Source organism: Chelonoidis abingdonii, chromosome 7, assembly GCF_003597395.2.
Source record: "Chelonoidis abingdonii isolate Lonesome George chromosome 7, CheloAbing_2.0, whole genome shotgun sequence".
Lineage (NCBI taxonomy): Eukaryota > Metazoa > Chordata > Testudines > Testudinidae > Chelonoidis > Chelonoidis abingdonii.
The window spans coordinates 73,120,516-73,136,667 of NC_133775.1; the positions used below are offsets into that span (position 1 = coordinate 73,120,516).

General features: G+C 43.4%; 1 protein-coding gene across 1 annotated transcript in view; it reads right to left on the reverse strand.

Annotated features, from left to right (window-relative positions):
- Positions 1 to 5,309: 5,309 nt before the first annotated feature.
- The window catches only part of LOC116829416 (protocadherin alpha-3-like), a 226,228-nt gene continuing 215,385 nt past the window's right edge, over positions 5,310 to 16,152 (reverse strand). The window contains exon 5 of the mRNA XM_075068305.1: positions 5,310 to 7,247. Within this exon, the coding sequence (XP_074924406.1) occupies positions 6,937 to 7,247 (311 nt within the window). The 3' untranslated portion in view covers positions 5,310 to 6,936. The remainder of the gene's footprint in view (positions 7,248 to 16,152) is intronic.

The window sequence follows — 16,152 nt, forward strand, 5'->3', positions numbered from 1 at the left end:
GGGACCAGTTGTCCCATCCTGCACAAACTTTCAAGACATCAAACAATTCCCCATCCCAAATTGGGATGCTTAGTGGTGTGGTTGGGTCTTATTTTATTTACGCTGGTTCAGACACACCTAATCCAGTCTGTTTGAATGGGAGCATGAGTGTATCCCCGTGGAGACCCTGCCTAGCTAACTGAGGGGATTTGGGATGTCTCTGGCGAGATACCTTGGCTCTTGGGATGGGGCACTGTGGTGTACCTACAGCAGCAGACAGAGGAGGTTGAACGTAGCAAAGAACTAGTATTCCCAGGTGGTAACGAGGTTTGAATGTTCTGATTCTACTGATCCCCACATCACAATGAACCATGTGCCAAGTGCAATGGGAGACATTTGATGGGCAGTGCTTCGAGTCTTCAGTGGCACTTCGGATTGCCACGCTCTGGCCAGGGTAGCGGGGCCGCGGGACTTGCCGCGTTCTGGCCAGGGTAGCTGGGCTGCAGGACTTGCCGCGCTCTGGCCAGAGGAGCAGGGCTTCGGGGTTGCGGGGCTCCAGCCGGAGAAGGAGGGCTGCGGAACTTGCCGCACTCAGGCCAGGGGAGCGAGGCCACGGGTTTGCGGGCCTGTGGACTGGAGAGCGGGGCCGCGGGACTTGCTGCGTTCCGGCCAGGGAGCGGGGCTGCGGGGGGCTCCAGCCGGGGTAGCGGGGCCGTGGGACTTGCCACACTTCGGATGGGGTAGCGGGGACGCGGGACTTGCAGCCTTCATTTACTGAGTCTGGAAATAGCGTCTTGAGCAAATCTTTTTATTAAACCTTACGTTATCCATGCCAGTAGACACGTTATCTATCTATCCTGTCCTACGGCCACATATGGATTTAGGCATCTAAGTTTAGGCATCTCAGTTTGGCCCTTCACCTCCCTGTCCAGAATTCTGGGACTCAGTGATGCTGCATCTTTGCTTCCTCTGAAGGCAGTGACAAAACTCCCAGTGAGTAGATAGCATAGGCAGTAGGGGTGGGTCTAGGTATTTTGCCGCCCCAAGCACGTCAGGCAGGCTGCCTTCTGCGGCTTGCCTGCGGGAGGTCCCCTATCCTGCGGATATGGCATCAGGCCTGCGGGAGGTCAGTGTCCTCTCAGTGACCGGCAGAGCTCCCCTCAGTGGCTTGCTGCCCCAGGCACCTGTTCGGCATGCTGATGCATGGAGCCGCCCCTGTTCTTGACTGCCCCCTTTGTTCTATTCCACCCCCTTTTATAGTTTTGGCACAAAGTGGGAATCTTTTGTATCTCTGGGTCCCCAGCCCTTCTTCTAAATGGAAAAGTACCAGATTTAATATGGATTCCAGTATCATGTGACATTCTGTGAGACTTCATTCTTCATTACCCAGGGGCTGGCCCACACATATACAGGAAGGCGTGCAGGTAAATAAACCATCTACAACCAATTGTCCTAGTCAATGGGAACCATCAAGATTCTAAACCATCATTAATGGCCCACACTTTGCATAATTACAATAGGACCTCAGAGTTATACTTCATATTTCTAGCTTCATATACAAGAATGATATATGCATACAAATAGGAATATATTCAGTAGAGTATAACCTTTATAATGATACCTTACAAGAGACCTTTTGCATAAAGCATATTCCAGTTACATCATATTCACACTCATAAGCATGTTTCCATAAAATATATGAAGTGCAACATCACAGGACTATAGTGATGTACATGAGAGCGACTATACAGGTGTAGCCAAGGAATGTGAAGAGGCGGTAGTAGTCCATTGTAACAGCTGTGCACTTTTCCCTGCAGGGAAAGATGGATGCTGTCTTGCCTCATATTTTTGTGTCTTATGTTTACCAGCCACCATTACCAGACATTTTATAGCTATGCCATAGACATGATGTATTTACTGCATGGCTGATAGCATCAATGGCTCCATATTTATGGTCCCTCATACTGTGGCTGCTGAAGCATACTGTGCCCAATAGTGTTGGTAACTATGCTTGTGTAGGTGATTGCATTCCAGCTGATGAAACCACAATGCCAATCGTCTGTTTATTCTTTTTTAGTTTTTTATTCAGAGAATTTATGAAGGAGACTAAGGGAATGTTCAGATAGTCTTCTCGGTCAAAGCAAAGCATTCGATCAAAGTAATACTTCTGACCAAACTGCACATTATTTATGGGAGGTTTACAGAAATATGGGATTCTTGTAACTTTCTTAAAATGGTTAAGGGTTATGAGTCTAGGAGTAGCCACTATTTCTTTAATGAGTGAATGGCAGCAGAAACAAGAAATCTATTAACTTATTAGGGATCAGGCCATTGAAGCCTCTCCTATATGTCTTTGCAGTACACTCAGAAAACTGTTGGTAGGAGGGAATGGGATGAAGGAAGAAATGTTCCTCAGATCTTATCTCAGACATGAGAGGGTGGAAATCACTATCCCCAAGGTCTTGACCTACACAGATGGCAACACTTTGATGGCCATGACCCAAGCTGATGATGGGAAGTTCTACTTATGTAAGGGAAAGATGGTAGTTGGATTTTGGGAGGTGGGAGGAAATGCAGATATCCTACATGAATTGTAGTCAGTTTGTCATGCACTATTAGGCATTGTTCTAAGAAGGTACTTTATCTCTGGGGGAAGAAGTCTATCAGCATTCTTTAAATGTTCAAAAATGGAGATATTTTTTCAGATACACCGAGGACAGAGGGTGGGGGGAGAAGAAGCTTTAGAGAGATACCGATGTGTCAAATCTAACTACAATTAATTCAGTAATGGAGTGTCATATAGATTTGGGAAACTGAGTTTCAGGTCTTCCTCTTGCACATGATCCACAGAATTCTTTGAAATTGTCCACTCTTATTTGACATGGACCAAATGCAAATCAGGAAGAAATTATAACAGGCTGTCTTAGAAATCTAATCTAAAATGCTGTGCTAGAGATAGCTTTTTGTAAAGTTGTGATGTAAATATAGAACAGCTTAATGAAGACATGTTTCACCTTTGATCACTGGTCCCATAAAACCGTACAGGCAGCATGAAAAGCAATGTCCACAGAGACAATGGTTGCTGTTTAGAGCAGTGGGGCAGAGAAAAATGAACTACTTCAGTTGTGAGATTTTTTTCAAGCCTACTTGTCTTAAAAAATATGGCATTGTAACATGGACTCAGAAAGCTCAGCTGTGTTTTCTTTGAGAAATTGTTAATATGTTAATAGGAAAGAAAGACATTTGCTTGTTCTTTGATTGCTATGGGTCTTATTCTTCTCTTATCCATTGGTTTGTTTGTTCTATAGTGTTTAAATAGTGTTATATAGTGTTTAAATAAAAGTCCTCAACCCTGCTCTGCATAATCTGTGTGTTATCCAAGTACTAGACTCAAACCCACAGCTCTACAAAATCATCCCAGTTCTGTGAGGTAGAATCCCACTGCTACCGCAGTCCTGGACATTTCCTTGGACCAAGAATGCCAGTTGTGCCAAGTTACCACATTTCACTTTTGATATGTCAGTATTATAAACTGAAACTAAGAGTTCAGAGTTGAAAAATTTAGCGTATTGTCAAATGTTAAAGCAATTATCCAGAAGAATATTTTATTCTTTCTTCTGCCAATGCAAAATTAATAAAGTATACTCTCCTGGGCTTTTTTTCAGGCCCTCCATGTCTTCCCCAAGAGACTGTTCTACATCATGAGTGGTCAAACCATGGCTCATGAGCTGTATGCTGCTATTTTACAGTTAAAATGTAGCTCATGGAGCCTCCCCACCACCCCAATTCTCCACCTACAAGACTGTGGGGGGAGAAGCTTGGGGCTTCTGCCCTGTGGTGGGATGGTGGGGCTAGGGGATTCTGCCAGAGATGACTGGTGTCTGCTGAAAGTGGAGGGGCACATTTAAAGTCTCGCGCCCCGCCCCCAACAGCTTGTGTCTCTCTCTCTCTCACACACACACACACACACACACACAACCCCACCTTCTCCCTGCACCTCCCAGCTGTTTGCCTCCTCCCACAGCTGCAGCTCCCAGCTTGTCAGCTCCAGGAGCTGCCATGCATAGAGGGGGCCCAGGAGCACCATGTGACTGAGCAGGGCCAGCAAATCCTGACAAAAATCTGGGGAGGGGCATGTGACCCCATGTGCCCCACCCCCCACCTCACTTCTGGCTTCTGCCCAGCAGAGGGAGCGGAGGGGCTTCAACCCCAGAGGGCATGCCTATCAGGGCTCAGGGCTTCTGCAGGAACAGGACTGAAGACCTGAGTCCAGACAGGGACCTCCTGTGGCGCAAAAACCCTGAGACCCACTCCCCCACACACAGCAGGGCTGAAGCTCTGGGCACCAGCAGGTGCCTCATGTGGGGCAGAAGTCCTGAGACCCTCTCCCCACACACACACACAGGGATAAAACCCCAAGATCTCCCTTCCCTGAGTGCTGAAGCCCCAAGCCCTGGCACGTGCACCTTGGTTCTTGAACCTCTGAAGACTGTTGTATGCACAGGGGTGGCTCCAGGCCCCAGCACGCCAAGCGGGTGCTTGGGGCAGCAAGCTGCGGGGGCGGGCACTTTGCTGGCACGGCAAGGCGGCAGGCAGGCTGCCTCCAGCAGTTTGCCTGCAGAGGGTCCGCTGGTCCCGTGGCTTCGGTGGACCCTCCGCAGGCAAACCGCAGGAGGCAGCCTGCCTGGCATGCTTGGGGTGGCAAAATCCCTAGAGCCGCCCCTGTGTATGCAGCTTGGAGTCAAGGATGAGTTTCTTTCATGAGTAGTATTTCTTTGCCAATGGCACAAGACTGATAGCCACAAATAAAAATGAATCTAAACAGACCCCTATTTCTTGGACTACAAGGTACCTCTGGTGCTTCATAAAATTCATTCTTAGAGCTATGAAATCCTTTGAATCATATTTTTTACCTTCTGTGGTTTTCAAAGACTGGCAGGTTTTTGAACTCAGTAGTAATTGACTAGCTCTGAACTCTCTGCAGTTTGGAAATTTAAAACTTATCAGACATGTCACAAGGAACAAAGATGTTCTCTTTGATCCTAGATTACAGTGAGCATTAGAAATTTTAAGAACAGTGTGGTATCTCATAGAGCTCAGGTTCGTAGGACACCTTGAGCTTTACTTTGTGAATGTAAAATACTCCAGGCATCTCTTTCGAATTCCTTGTAGTGCTACATCCTGTTTAAAAATACATATATTGGTCTATGCCCAAACACTGATACCAAATGATACAATCAATACACCAGTTATAGTCTTAGCTTTTCGCAGTTACCAGAGCTGTTGCTTTATAATCATCCACAAATAAAAGCCCTTGAGTCACTGATTGCTTGATTTAAGAAAGATATTTTACTTGTGTTTCATACACAAAAACCAATAACCAACAGTGGCTTAAAAAATTAACATTACTCCACTTTTCCACAAGTGTACAAAAAAGAAAGAATGGATTTACATTCAACAATAAAGCTTAAAGTCCACTCTAGGTAATAGTTCCATTGACATTCACATACACAAGCACAGAATAAATATTTTAGGATTCTTGTAAGAGCATACAGCATACAGACAGTACTTGAATTTTACATAATGAGTGTTAATAGGGTCAGCAATTCATAACCTCATTGAAAAGTAAAACTAAAACCAAAAAACGTTGTGTGGGAGATAACACCAAGACACTGCACAGAGCTAGCAGGTTAGTAGATCTTGTGTGAGAAATCGTTTGCTTCTGCTTCTTTATATTAGGACAGTTTGTTTGCAAATGTTGTGTATTCAAAGTGCAGATTAATGCAAAAAATTATATTCTTGTATTTATTAATACATGCAAGAGGCAGCGCCCGAGTGACCCAACAGAATAAAGCTGTGATTGGCAAGTGGCCGATATAATACAGGTGTTTCAGGCATTTTCTCTAAAGCACTTTTATAGCAGCAATTATAATTTCTAGTAGCTGTAGATTGACTTCTGTTTGGGTTAAAGGGCATCATATTTCTTTAACATTTACAGCTATATTTTCTTTATAAATAAATATATCAAATAACAAAAAGCATAGATAATGTGTTTCTTTTTTCTCACTTTTGCATATCTGTTGTGGAAAATACTCTGACCTTTTCAGAGACATTAAGTGCAAAAGAATGTTAAATAGACTGGAAACAGGGATGCACAGGAAACATCACAGTCAGTTACGCTCCCTAGATGTCAGCCCATCCCTTGTCGTCCCACTTTGAGGGACATCCTTGCTAGGATACTCAGGACTTATAATGACAATATAGCCAATGGCTTGGTGAGAGTTATACTTTATGGTATCTTAAAGAGCTGTAAATGTGAGCTTTTCTTTGCAGGAGTGTGTACAATACGTCATGCAAAAGACTCAGTATTCCACACACCTAGTATCTATATTCAAAAAATCTGGTCATCTCCTTTGAGACATTTCCTCCCCAGCCTGAACATCTCTGACCACTACATTCATTAGGTGTTTCCTTTGTTGTTCTTATTTTACCAGCTCTTCTTGCATTTATAATCTGATCTTGTATCACCTAGCTCACATCTGCACACAAATGTTTCCAATCAGACACAGGGTGCACAATATTAAAACTTTTAAACTTGTCCTGTAAGTGTCATCAAGACAGGATCACAGGAATCACAATGCAGAGAGTCCAACCTCTCACTGGCTGTACTGTGAAGATTCTCCTTTTCGGCGTAGGAGAAAGGAAACTTGTGTCTGCTTTTTAGAGTCTGAAAACAAGCCAGAGTGGAGAAAAAAAGTTAACACCAGACTTAATAAAGCTTTCAAGACAAAACCTGTTAAGCAATCTAGATAGACACTGTGAACTTCCTGCTGATTTCTGAAGTCTATATATACAGGAAATTTGTTAACAGTAGGAAGAAGTTGGGAGTTGCTACATAGGAGAGATCTGCCAATATTAAAAAAAAATGGCTAAGTGGGTTCTGACAGTATAAACCCCTCACTGGTCACTGTTGTCAGTGGTGCTGTTCCCCTTTTCTTTTTTCTCCTGAGTCTTGTTTCCCTTCTTCTTTTTCTTCTTTTTCTTGGTCTCCTCCTTCTTGCCAAAGGTTATGAAGTCACTTTTGTCAGTTTGGCTGTTTGGTGGTTCCTGCCGGATGGAGATGATTGCAGGAGATCCCGGGATAATGAATTTGTCTGGCAACTCACCGGGACCAGCTTGTTTGGGATTGCCAGGTCCATATTTAAAGGTCCAGCTGTTGCTGTTCACACCAGCGCCCACTGGGGGGGACACCTCTCCTGCCTCAGGTTCTGAAAAAGTCAAAACAACATTAAAATCTTACAGCAGCATCAAATACAATTAATCAGCTAATATAGCATACACAGGGCAAACTGTCACACCTAAGGGACTCTTTCAAACAAGGTTCCGAATCAGGCCTCATAAATGTGGACGGTCTTCTCCATAGCCTTTCCCTCTTTTAAAGGCAACTATGGCTACTCCTCTAAAATGCTCAGGAAAAGTGAAAGTCTTGACAGACTATGAACTGGAATGCAAAGTCAGAAATTAGAGGGATGATGGGTGTCAAATTGGGAGTGAATTGGCAAAGATGTTTAGAGAGGAGAGTAAATATTTCAATGATTTCCTAGATTGGAAAATTCTTTGTGAATTTTCTTGTCATGTTGTAACTCCATAACAGCAAGGCCTAAAACTTCAGATTTTGGTGACCCCCACACTTGGCATTCTGAGGAGATATGGTAGATCATTTTATTTTGGAAGCTACTCATTGTCAAATAAAAACATAAGAAAGCTTTGTCATCAGCATTTTGTAGACATTTCAGGCCTTCTAGTACTTTGGACATAACTAGAGAAGTTCTTCATTGGTGTGCTAGACTCACAGGCCTATACAGCTCCTGCTTGGTTTTAGAATTCTGCCATGGTTTCTAACATACCAAGCAAAGCAGGAATGCTTTAAGCTAGGCAGCCTGTAACTAGCTTTCCAGTATAAACCCTATTTTGAATCCGACTGCCACAACTTTGCCAAAACTAACCAGCTTACTTGAAATTTCTCATGTGTGGTCTTCTGCCACTAATAATATGCTGACCAAATGTGATGTGGAACACATTTGTAGGGAGCTTGAAAAATAAGCTATTTTTTGTTTGTTTTGTTCTTTTACTATCTGACGAGTCTTCAACACTTTCAGTGGCTATTAGCCAGGATGGGCAGAGATGGTGTCCCTAGCCTCTATTTGCCCAAAGCGGGGAATGGGTGACAGGGGATGGATCACTTGATCATTACCTGTTTTGTTCATTCCCTCTGGGACACCTGACATTGGCCACTGTGGGAAGACAGGATACTGGGCTAGATGGATCTTTGGTCTGACCCACTATGGCCGTTCTTATGTACTTTTACAAATTCCCAATTTTGGACAGAAACTTCAAATTGATTTTAATTTATCTATCCCGAGTATTTGCTGGAGACTGAGTATTTTGGGGAAAATCTGATGCTTATGTTTGGAGTTATTTGTTATGACCTCTTAAACCTCTGAAGTCTGATCAAAATCTTATTCTTGTGTACCCTAGAGAAATGTAGTGTTGCAAATACAATTGCAAGCACCTGCCATGGTTATAACACACCTCCGTCCACACACACATGGGTGCAATAGTGCATAAACACTGTCAGCACCATTGTAATTACATTTGCTCTGAACAAATCTCATCACCATATTCTGCACTAAGCCACTCTGCATGCATTGTTGCAGTGCTAGAATAGACCAAAAGCACCAGCATTTCAGCTGTACCATTGCAATTGGTCCTCTCAGCAGTCCCACAATGCTTTTACATTCTCTTCTGTGATCTGTGTGAAACGTAATATCTCTTGTACTTCTGAATCTCACTATGCGGTTCTGCAACTTCTGCAATTTTAGGCATAGATGTTTTAAGTTTTAAAAGGTATTATGTATGCAAACCAAGGGTTTTCTTGTCTCAGAAATAAAAAACACATTTTTAAGTTTATAGTCTCTCCTTAAAAGTGGTTGCATACATACACATTTCTGATATGCATGATGCTTCTTGATCTTTGCTTTTCATGCAGATGTTGTACTTAGGGTGACCAGGTGTCCGGTTTTCAACCAGAACATCCGGTTGAAAAGGGACCCTAGCAGCTCTGGTCAGCACTGCCAACCGGGCCGTTAAAAGTCCCATCGGTGATGCTGTAGGGCTAAGGCAGGCTAGTACCTATTTGTTCTGGCACCATGCTGCACCCCAGAAGCAGCCAGCAGCCCCTTCCTATACCCCAAATCCCTCATCTCCAGACCCACCCCAGAGCCTGTGCCCCTAGTCGGAGCCCTCACCCCCTCCCGCACCCCAACTCCCTTCCCCAGCCCAGAGTCCCCTCCTGCACCCTGAACCCCTCATTTCTGGCCCCACCCCAGAGCCCGCACCCCAGTTAGAGTCTTCATCCCCTCCCACATCCAACCCCCCTGCCCCAGTCCAATGAAAGTGAGTCAGGGTGGGAGAGAGTGAGCCACCGAGGGAGGGGGAATGTAGTAAGTGGGAGTGGGGCCTCAGGGAAGGGGCGAGATGGGGCGGGGCCTCAGGGAAGGCACAGGGCTACGGTGTTCGGTTTTGTGCAATTAGAAAGCTGACAACCCTAGTTGTACTTTCACATTCTAGGCCCTACCAGGGCAGTTTACATGCTATACTAGCATGTATTTGAGGACATTTGTGTAATAGGTGGCCCATGGAATCTTTGTGAATAAGGTAAGATGATTGTTTTCAGTATGGGACATATAAACAGGAAATAGTAAAGCATGTCTTCTCCTGGGAATGGTGTGATCATAAAGAAAGGTTGTTGTCTCCTACATGATTAAGAGACATTAGCTCTGTGGTCAATTATTAGATAAACCTGTGTTATGTATGGGAACTTAACTTACAATAAATACATACTTTTATTAATATGACTAGATAAAACTGGCTCAGCTTTTTTGCTTGTTTTGGTCAGCTTAACTGAATTTCCCTGTTTTCAAATATCTTTACTTTTTTAGAATGTTAAGAGAACTTTGTGTCCTTTCTTTTTACAAAATTACAACATTCCTGTAAGTTTTTTGTAACATTAATTTTGAACGGCTGACTTTTTTCATGTTTGTTTTTGATAATACCAGTGTTTTGGCAAGTCGCTTAACACCTAAGACACTAACATGTACTTCCAGCCTTCACTCCAGCTTAATTAAATTGTTTGCCTGGGGATGTGTGTACATTTGGTATCCCCCTCATTTCCTTGAAACAATAAAATACGGAACTGAACAGTGTGTGTTTTGGCCTAGTTCCAAATTAGGAATTGATCCTCCCTCTTCTTGTACACATAAAATGTGACCTCTTATATTCCACACTTTGAATCAAGCTTTACTTGACAAATACATATTTTCTCCTTCCCAACAACCCCCATCCACCACTCCTTCCAAATAACCTTGGCACAGATTCTCTTTTCTTCTATTCCTGCGTTGGGCACATGAACGGGAGAGACAGAAGTGACCTTAAGCCACTTTTGGACCTCCCTAATTCTGGACTGTGTCAAAGGCCTGCACAGTGCAGTAAGGTATAGCCCCAATGTTTCTTTATAGTGTGTTGTCTTATTATGCCTCTCTATAGACCACTATATCAGCAAAACAGCTGGAGCGCAGTGTACTCTGGCCATGCTCCTCCTCTCCTCAACATGTCCCTTATACCAGGGAGAGAGGCTTTATATTGATCTTATGATTAGGGTATCCTGCAAGGGTTATTTAAGATCCCTTTCCGCAGTGTAAAGGGGTATATCCTATGGCACAATGTGAGGGATCCTGGATTGCCGCAAAACGTTAAACGACACTACAAAGTGCACGTGTCTGTCTGTACCACTGAAATCTAATGCAAAACAGGATACTGTCTCTTTAATCTGGTTCTGTTTACACAAATTTACTCACCAGATTAAGTGAGCAATATACATCACAAATTGTTCTGCTATAGTGGAACCAAACTTAGCAAACCCATAATATCAACCCTGGAATCAGGATTCTGTGAGCACCAAGACTAAGGGGTTTGCCTCCGCTTGTCTGTCTTTATCGCAGCCCTTGAATACATTTGTTGCCCTTATAAATTAAGCATATTAATACTCCTTAATACTCACTAAGCCAAAGAAAACTAATTATCCTTACAGTGGGCTGAGGAACTCAAAAGCAGGGAGACGGCTACAGCCAGAATGTAATAGGTTAATGACCATCATTTCCTAGTAGCAGGGCTTCAGCGGCCTTTTCAAGAAATTTCACTTCTGCTTGATTTACCTGACAACAGTGTTTATATCTGGAGTGTCAGGCAGGAAGGTCACAGTTCAGTTGTACTATCACTACATATTCAGCATTTCAGATCAGGGATAAATGTCACCTACCCCTCAGTTTCTAAAGCCTCTATAATGAGTTATTTATTGTCTGATCAACAAGCATTTAACACACAAAAACTCTCAATTTAGATGTAACTTTACACTTAACAGGATTAGTTGTGCTTCTCTTGCATATTTTCTGGAGCTTAATAAATGCTTTTAAGATGTTTATTGAACTTATAAAAACCGTCTAAATAAAGCTACCCTCCCCAACTATATTTATCACACTTCATTTAAAGTGTTACACTCCTTTTCTCTGCACCCTACAGCTATATATGACCTTGTCAGAGGTCATCACAAAGAAAAACAGGACTGGCCCCTTCTTGCCAGTACCTAGGCATTCCCTGAACTGGAGCTGACTAGGTAGGTAGCGCTCTCTCCTTTGTCTTGTTCTCAATGAATTCAGGAGTCCTTATGTTCAATGACCAAATGATTTATTTCTAAAACATAGGCACACAACAGAAACTAAACCCAGGCTGCAGCTGCAGTTCCCTGACACTACAGATATGTGTGCATGTCTGTGTTCTAAAATGGAAGATGCCTTTTGATCTCATCACCCACCACCCACAGGCTCAAAGACAAATGCAAGCATCTCAGCAGACCTCTGACATAGTGCTGAACCACATCCCACCATGACTTTCAGAGACACTGCACAACTGAATATGCCAGATTTTTTAAAAAGATGAAATATAAAACTAAAATCAGGAACAGCAGCAGTCATGAAAAATCCTAGGCTACTATTTGCAAGAAGTGTGTGTTCGAAATTACAGCATGGATAATTTTCTGCAGCCCTAGATTCCTCCTTTAGTTTTAATTCAGTAAGACTGTGGTCAGGGTTGTATTGTTTAGAAAGCAGTTTCATTCTACCCCAGAGAGGCTGCATTTCAATTATGAGCGAAGTGACCCCTGTGTAGTTTGTGGGTTTGGTAATTTTTTGATGAAAGACTAAAATAAATGTCTGTCACCCAGAATTTACATCTTTTGGAAGACTAGATTTGTGGATTCAATCAACTGAGGGTTGGTTTTTACTGGCTTGTACCCTATTCCAAATGATGTGTAAGCAGCACAGAGCTGACACACAGAATGACGGGTTAAAATAGTCTGGAATTGAGATAGCAGAGCATGATGTCTGCTTCACAGAGCACAAAACATCATGTCACTCAGTCGGCAAATCAATACTCCCATCAACACTAGGCAGGGATGCAGGCTTTTTTCTCATTGACATTTTATTTTCTCTTTTTTAAGGACTGTGCATACTTGCAGTCTCTGCATAACCCCAAAGCTAAAATCCGGCATTTGCCAGGAACAGGTGGTGCTCACTTTACATAATGAGAACTGTCCATATATTACGTGTGTAGTGCTTTGTCTTTGCCTCCCATGTCTCTGCAGCTTTCTTAAAGAACCTTTGTCAGAAGAAGGCTGAGTTTAGTGTGAGAGCAGATGTGCCCCTGCTAAAGGGAGGTAGAAGCATTTCTGTGCAGTTCTATCTCCACGCAGAGACATCTGTGACTATGTGACATGCCCAGCCAGAGACAGTAGCTTGCTTCCATTCTGTCCCTCCCCTTCCCATTCATCATTTTGTCCCTGTCTGGGAGGATTTCAGTGGCTCCTGGATCCAAGAGGTCATTCAGATAAAAGCTTTCACCCAAACCATCTATTCTTAGTAGTTTCAAAGGAAATCTTTTTGAATTGCCTGCTTTTTCTAGTCAACAGAACACACACGCTATAGACATTGTGACTCAAGAACTAACCCTGTCCTTACTCACAGACCCCTCCACCTTCATGTCAGTGCAACCACATTGTTATCAATTAAATGCATTTATTTAAAACGGAGATCAGGCAACAAGCAGGAAGTAAACTGCAGGGAAAGACAGTCATTAACCTGATTTCTTCCTCTCTGCCTCCTTTGCTGATGCTGCACTGACTGCAGTTTCTGCCTCTGGCTGGCATGATGAATATTCACTGCCATAAAGAGTCTGACATTCTGCACACTTATTCTGAAACAGCATGCCAAGTGCAAGCATTATGTGCAGTGGAAAAAAAGACCTCTCTGTGTCATTCGGGGGATCTCTGCAGACATTCTAGCTGCGCTGATCTTCCCTAAGCCTTTTCTGGATTAAAATGCCCATTTAATCTTTTTTTTTAATCACGAAAAGTGGTAGATATTGAATTTCAAGATAGGGAAGTGATGCAGACAGAAAAAAGTTAAATCTCAAATGGCCTAACCCCACTGTCTGCAAATGATCATAGTCTTTTCAAAGGATGACATCAATTTGGAATTTTAAAAAAGCAAGCAAATAAATAACTCTCGCTCTTTGCACTTCCATCTGTTTGACCTGTCCTGCCCTACTGATTTAAAAGTGGAATGGGCAAAATAAAAGCTCCTCCCCACCAGGGAGTCTGCTGCCTTAATCCCTGCCTGTGTTTAAATACAGTAACATTAAACTAGGTAATTATAGCGCATATGGTGTGTGAGATCCTCAGCCCCCAACTGCTCTAACACCCAGGCACTATACAGGACAAAAGCAACAAGGACTTGCTGTATTTTCTAGTTTGATTTGTGGTGGTTATTAGTGTTGTGGCACAACTGGATTTTAAATTAGACACAATTTTATTTAAAGAAAAATTCTTACAGGGAAAAAGTTTAAAAAAATTCTTATCTCAGGTACTGGAGTACCTCTGTCACTGTGTTCTGGGATGTTATTACAGCAGGAACTGACTTGCCAGCTACCATAGGCTAAAAATCAGGTCTCTTGTGGCCAAAGCGTAACATTGGATAAATGGCTTCTCACAGACACTGATCAAACAAGCAAACAGAATAAGTTGTCTACAACCCCACTGCTCCCTTATTAGAGGAAGAGCCTGCTTTTCAGTTCAGTTCAGCTTCTTCTACAGCTCCCTCCTTTTTGATTTGGGGACTCAGTAGTACCTATGCCCAGTTTAGGATGACCAAATAGCACGTGTGAAAAATCAGGATGCTCCTTTTTTGGAGGGAGAAGGGGGTACAGTTGCATATGTAAGACAAAGCCCCATATATCGAAACAGCCCCCAAAATATTGGGACATCTGGACACCCTAGCCCAGCTCCATTCCCCAGTGGATCCTGGAATGCAGGGAGGTACTTGTCACTCCCCTTACTCAGCAACACACTTTTAACCCTTTCCTCATCCAATTCAGATCAGGGACTATATATGACATACCTTAGTTATAATGCATATAGACTCATAGTCATAGACTTTAAGGTCAGAAGGGACCATTATGATCATCTAGTCTGACCTCCTGCACAACGCAGGCCACAGAATCTCACCCATTCACTTCAGTAACAAACCCCTTATCTAATTTTAACCAAAGATAGAAGATTAGATACTAAACAGGAGCCAGATTGTTGCATCAAATGCTGGTTTCTTGAGAAAAAGCCAAGCAACAGCTTTTTTAAGAGACGCTGGCATTCTACGCTCTCTCATTTGACAATATCCACCAGCAATGGATCTAGTTTTCTCTCTTAGCCTTCCCAGCCAGGTAGGACACAGGTTCCAAAGTCAGGTTGTGGGGTCCCAAATCTTCTAGTTTCTCTAGGGTGACCAGGTGTCCCGATTCCACAGGGACAGTCCCGATTTGGGGGTCTTCTTCTCACACACTGGCAATGTCCACACTATCCTACCCAATATCACAAACATAGTTGTTCATTGTGCCAGACAATGCCCGTGTGGCCTCTTCTCATCTGATCCTTCCCCTATGCAGCAGAACAGTGACATTGGAATTACATTTTGGGTCCTTTGAGCCTGCCCAGCAGAACACAGGGATAAGCCCTTATAGATACATATATGTGGCTGCCTGTTATATTCTTGATACAACTGGATATACATTGCAGTTTGGTATGAATGCAGAATACATATCCTAGCTTGCTTAGTCTACAGATTTTGCTACTGACTGCTCCAGACTCTGGGCTTGCGTTATATGGATTTTTTTTATTTGCATAATGTAAAGGGTGACCATATTCCCCTAAACTGAAAACAGGACACCATGTAAGCTGCCTGGTGTTGCCACTCACCCAAGGCCCGCCGCAGAGGGCCGACAGCCCAAACCATCTGGCATCACCGCTTGCCTGAGCTACCTGGCGTCACTGCTCACCCAAGCTCCATGGTGGGGTACAGGGCTGTCAGCCTGAGTCCCACCACATGGGGCTCACAGCAGGGCTGACAGCCCAGCCTGCCTGCCGTTGCCGCTCATCTGATCTGACCTCTTGACTTTTTTGGCAAAACTGGGCAATTGTCTTGTTTGCTCTTTCCTGAATGTTCCTCCATGCCCATCTAGGGCAAGAGCAAACGGGACAAATGCCCTGTTTTGCCAAAAACATCAGGATGCTGGGGACAGAGCTTAAAAAGGGGACTGTTCCAGCCAAAATGGGACATATGGTCACCCTAATAATGCACTGTGCCTGCAGTCTGGTAGTGGCAGTTGTTAGGGGATTGTGATTATAGGTGGAGAAATCACGGAAATAACATTTTAATATAATCATATAGGCATTTAAAATATGATTTAAACATTCAAAACAATAGACATCATTTGCCCAATTTTGCACAAACAATAAAAAAAATGCGCCGTGAGAAATGCAGTTCTACACACCCGACCAGAGGCAGTTTGTATGTGTCACTAGACTCAATAAACCCAAACCCTCAAGAGCTACCCCTCTCAAACCTTTTCCCTATAGGTGCTCCCTTTTTCCCTAAACCCTCTCTCAGGCCTTTCCTCATCCCACCCCCATCTCCCTCCAAAAAGGAGACAGACCTCATGAGCCCAATCCTT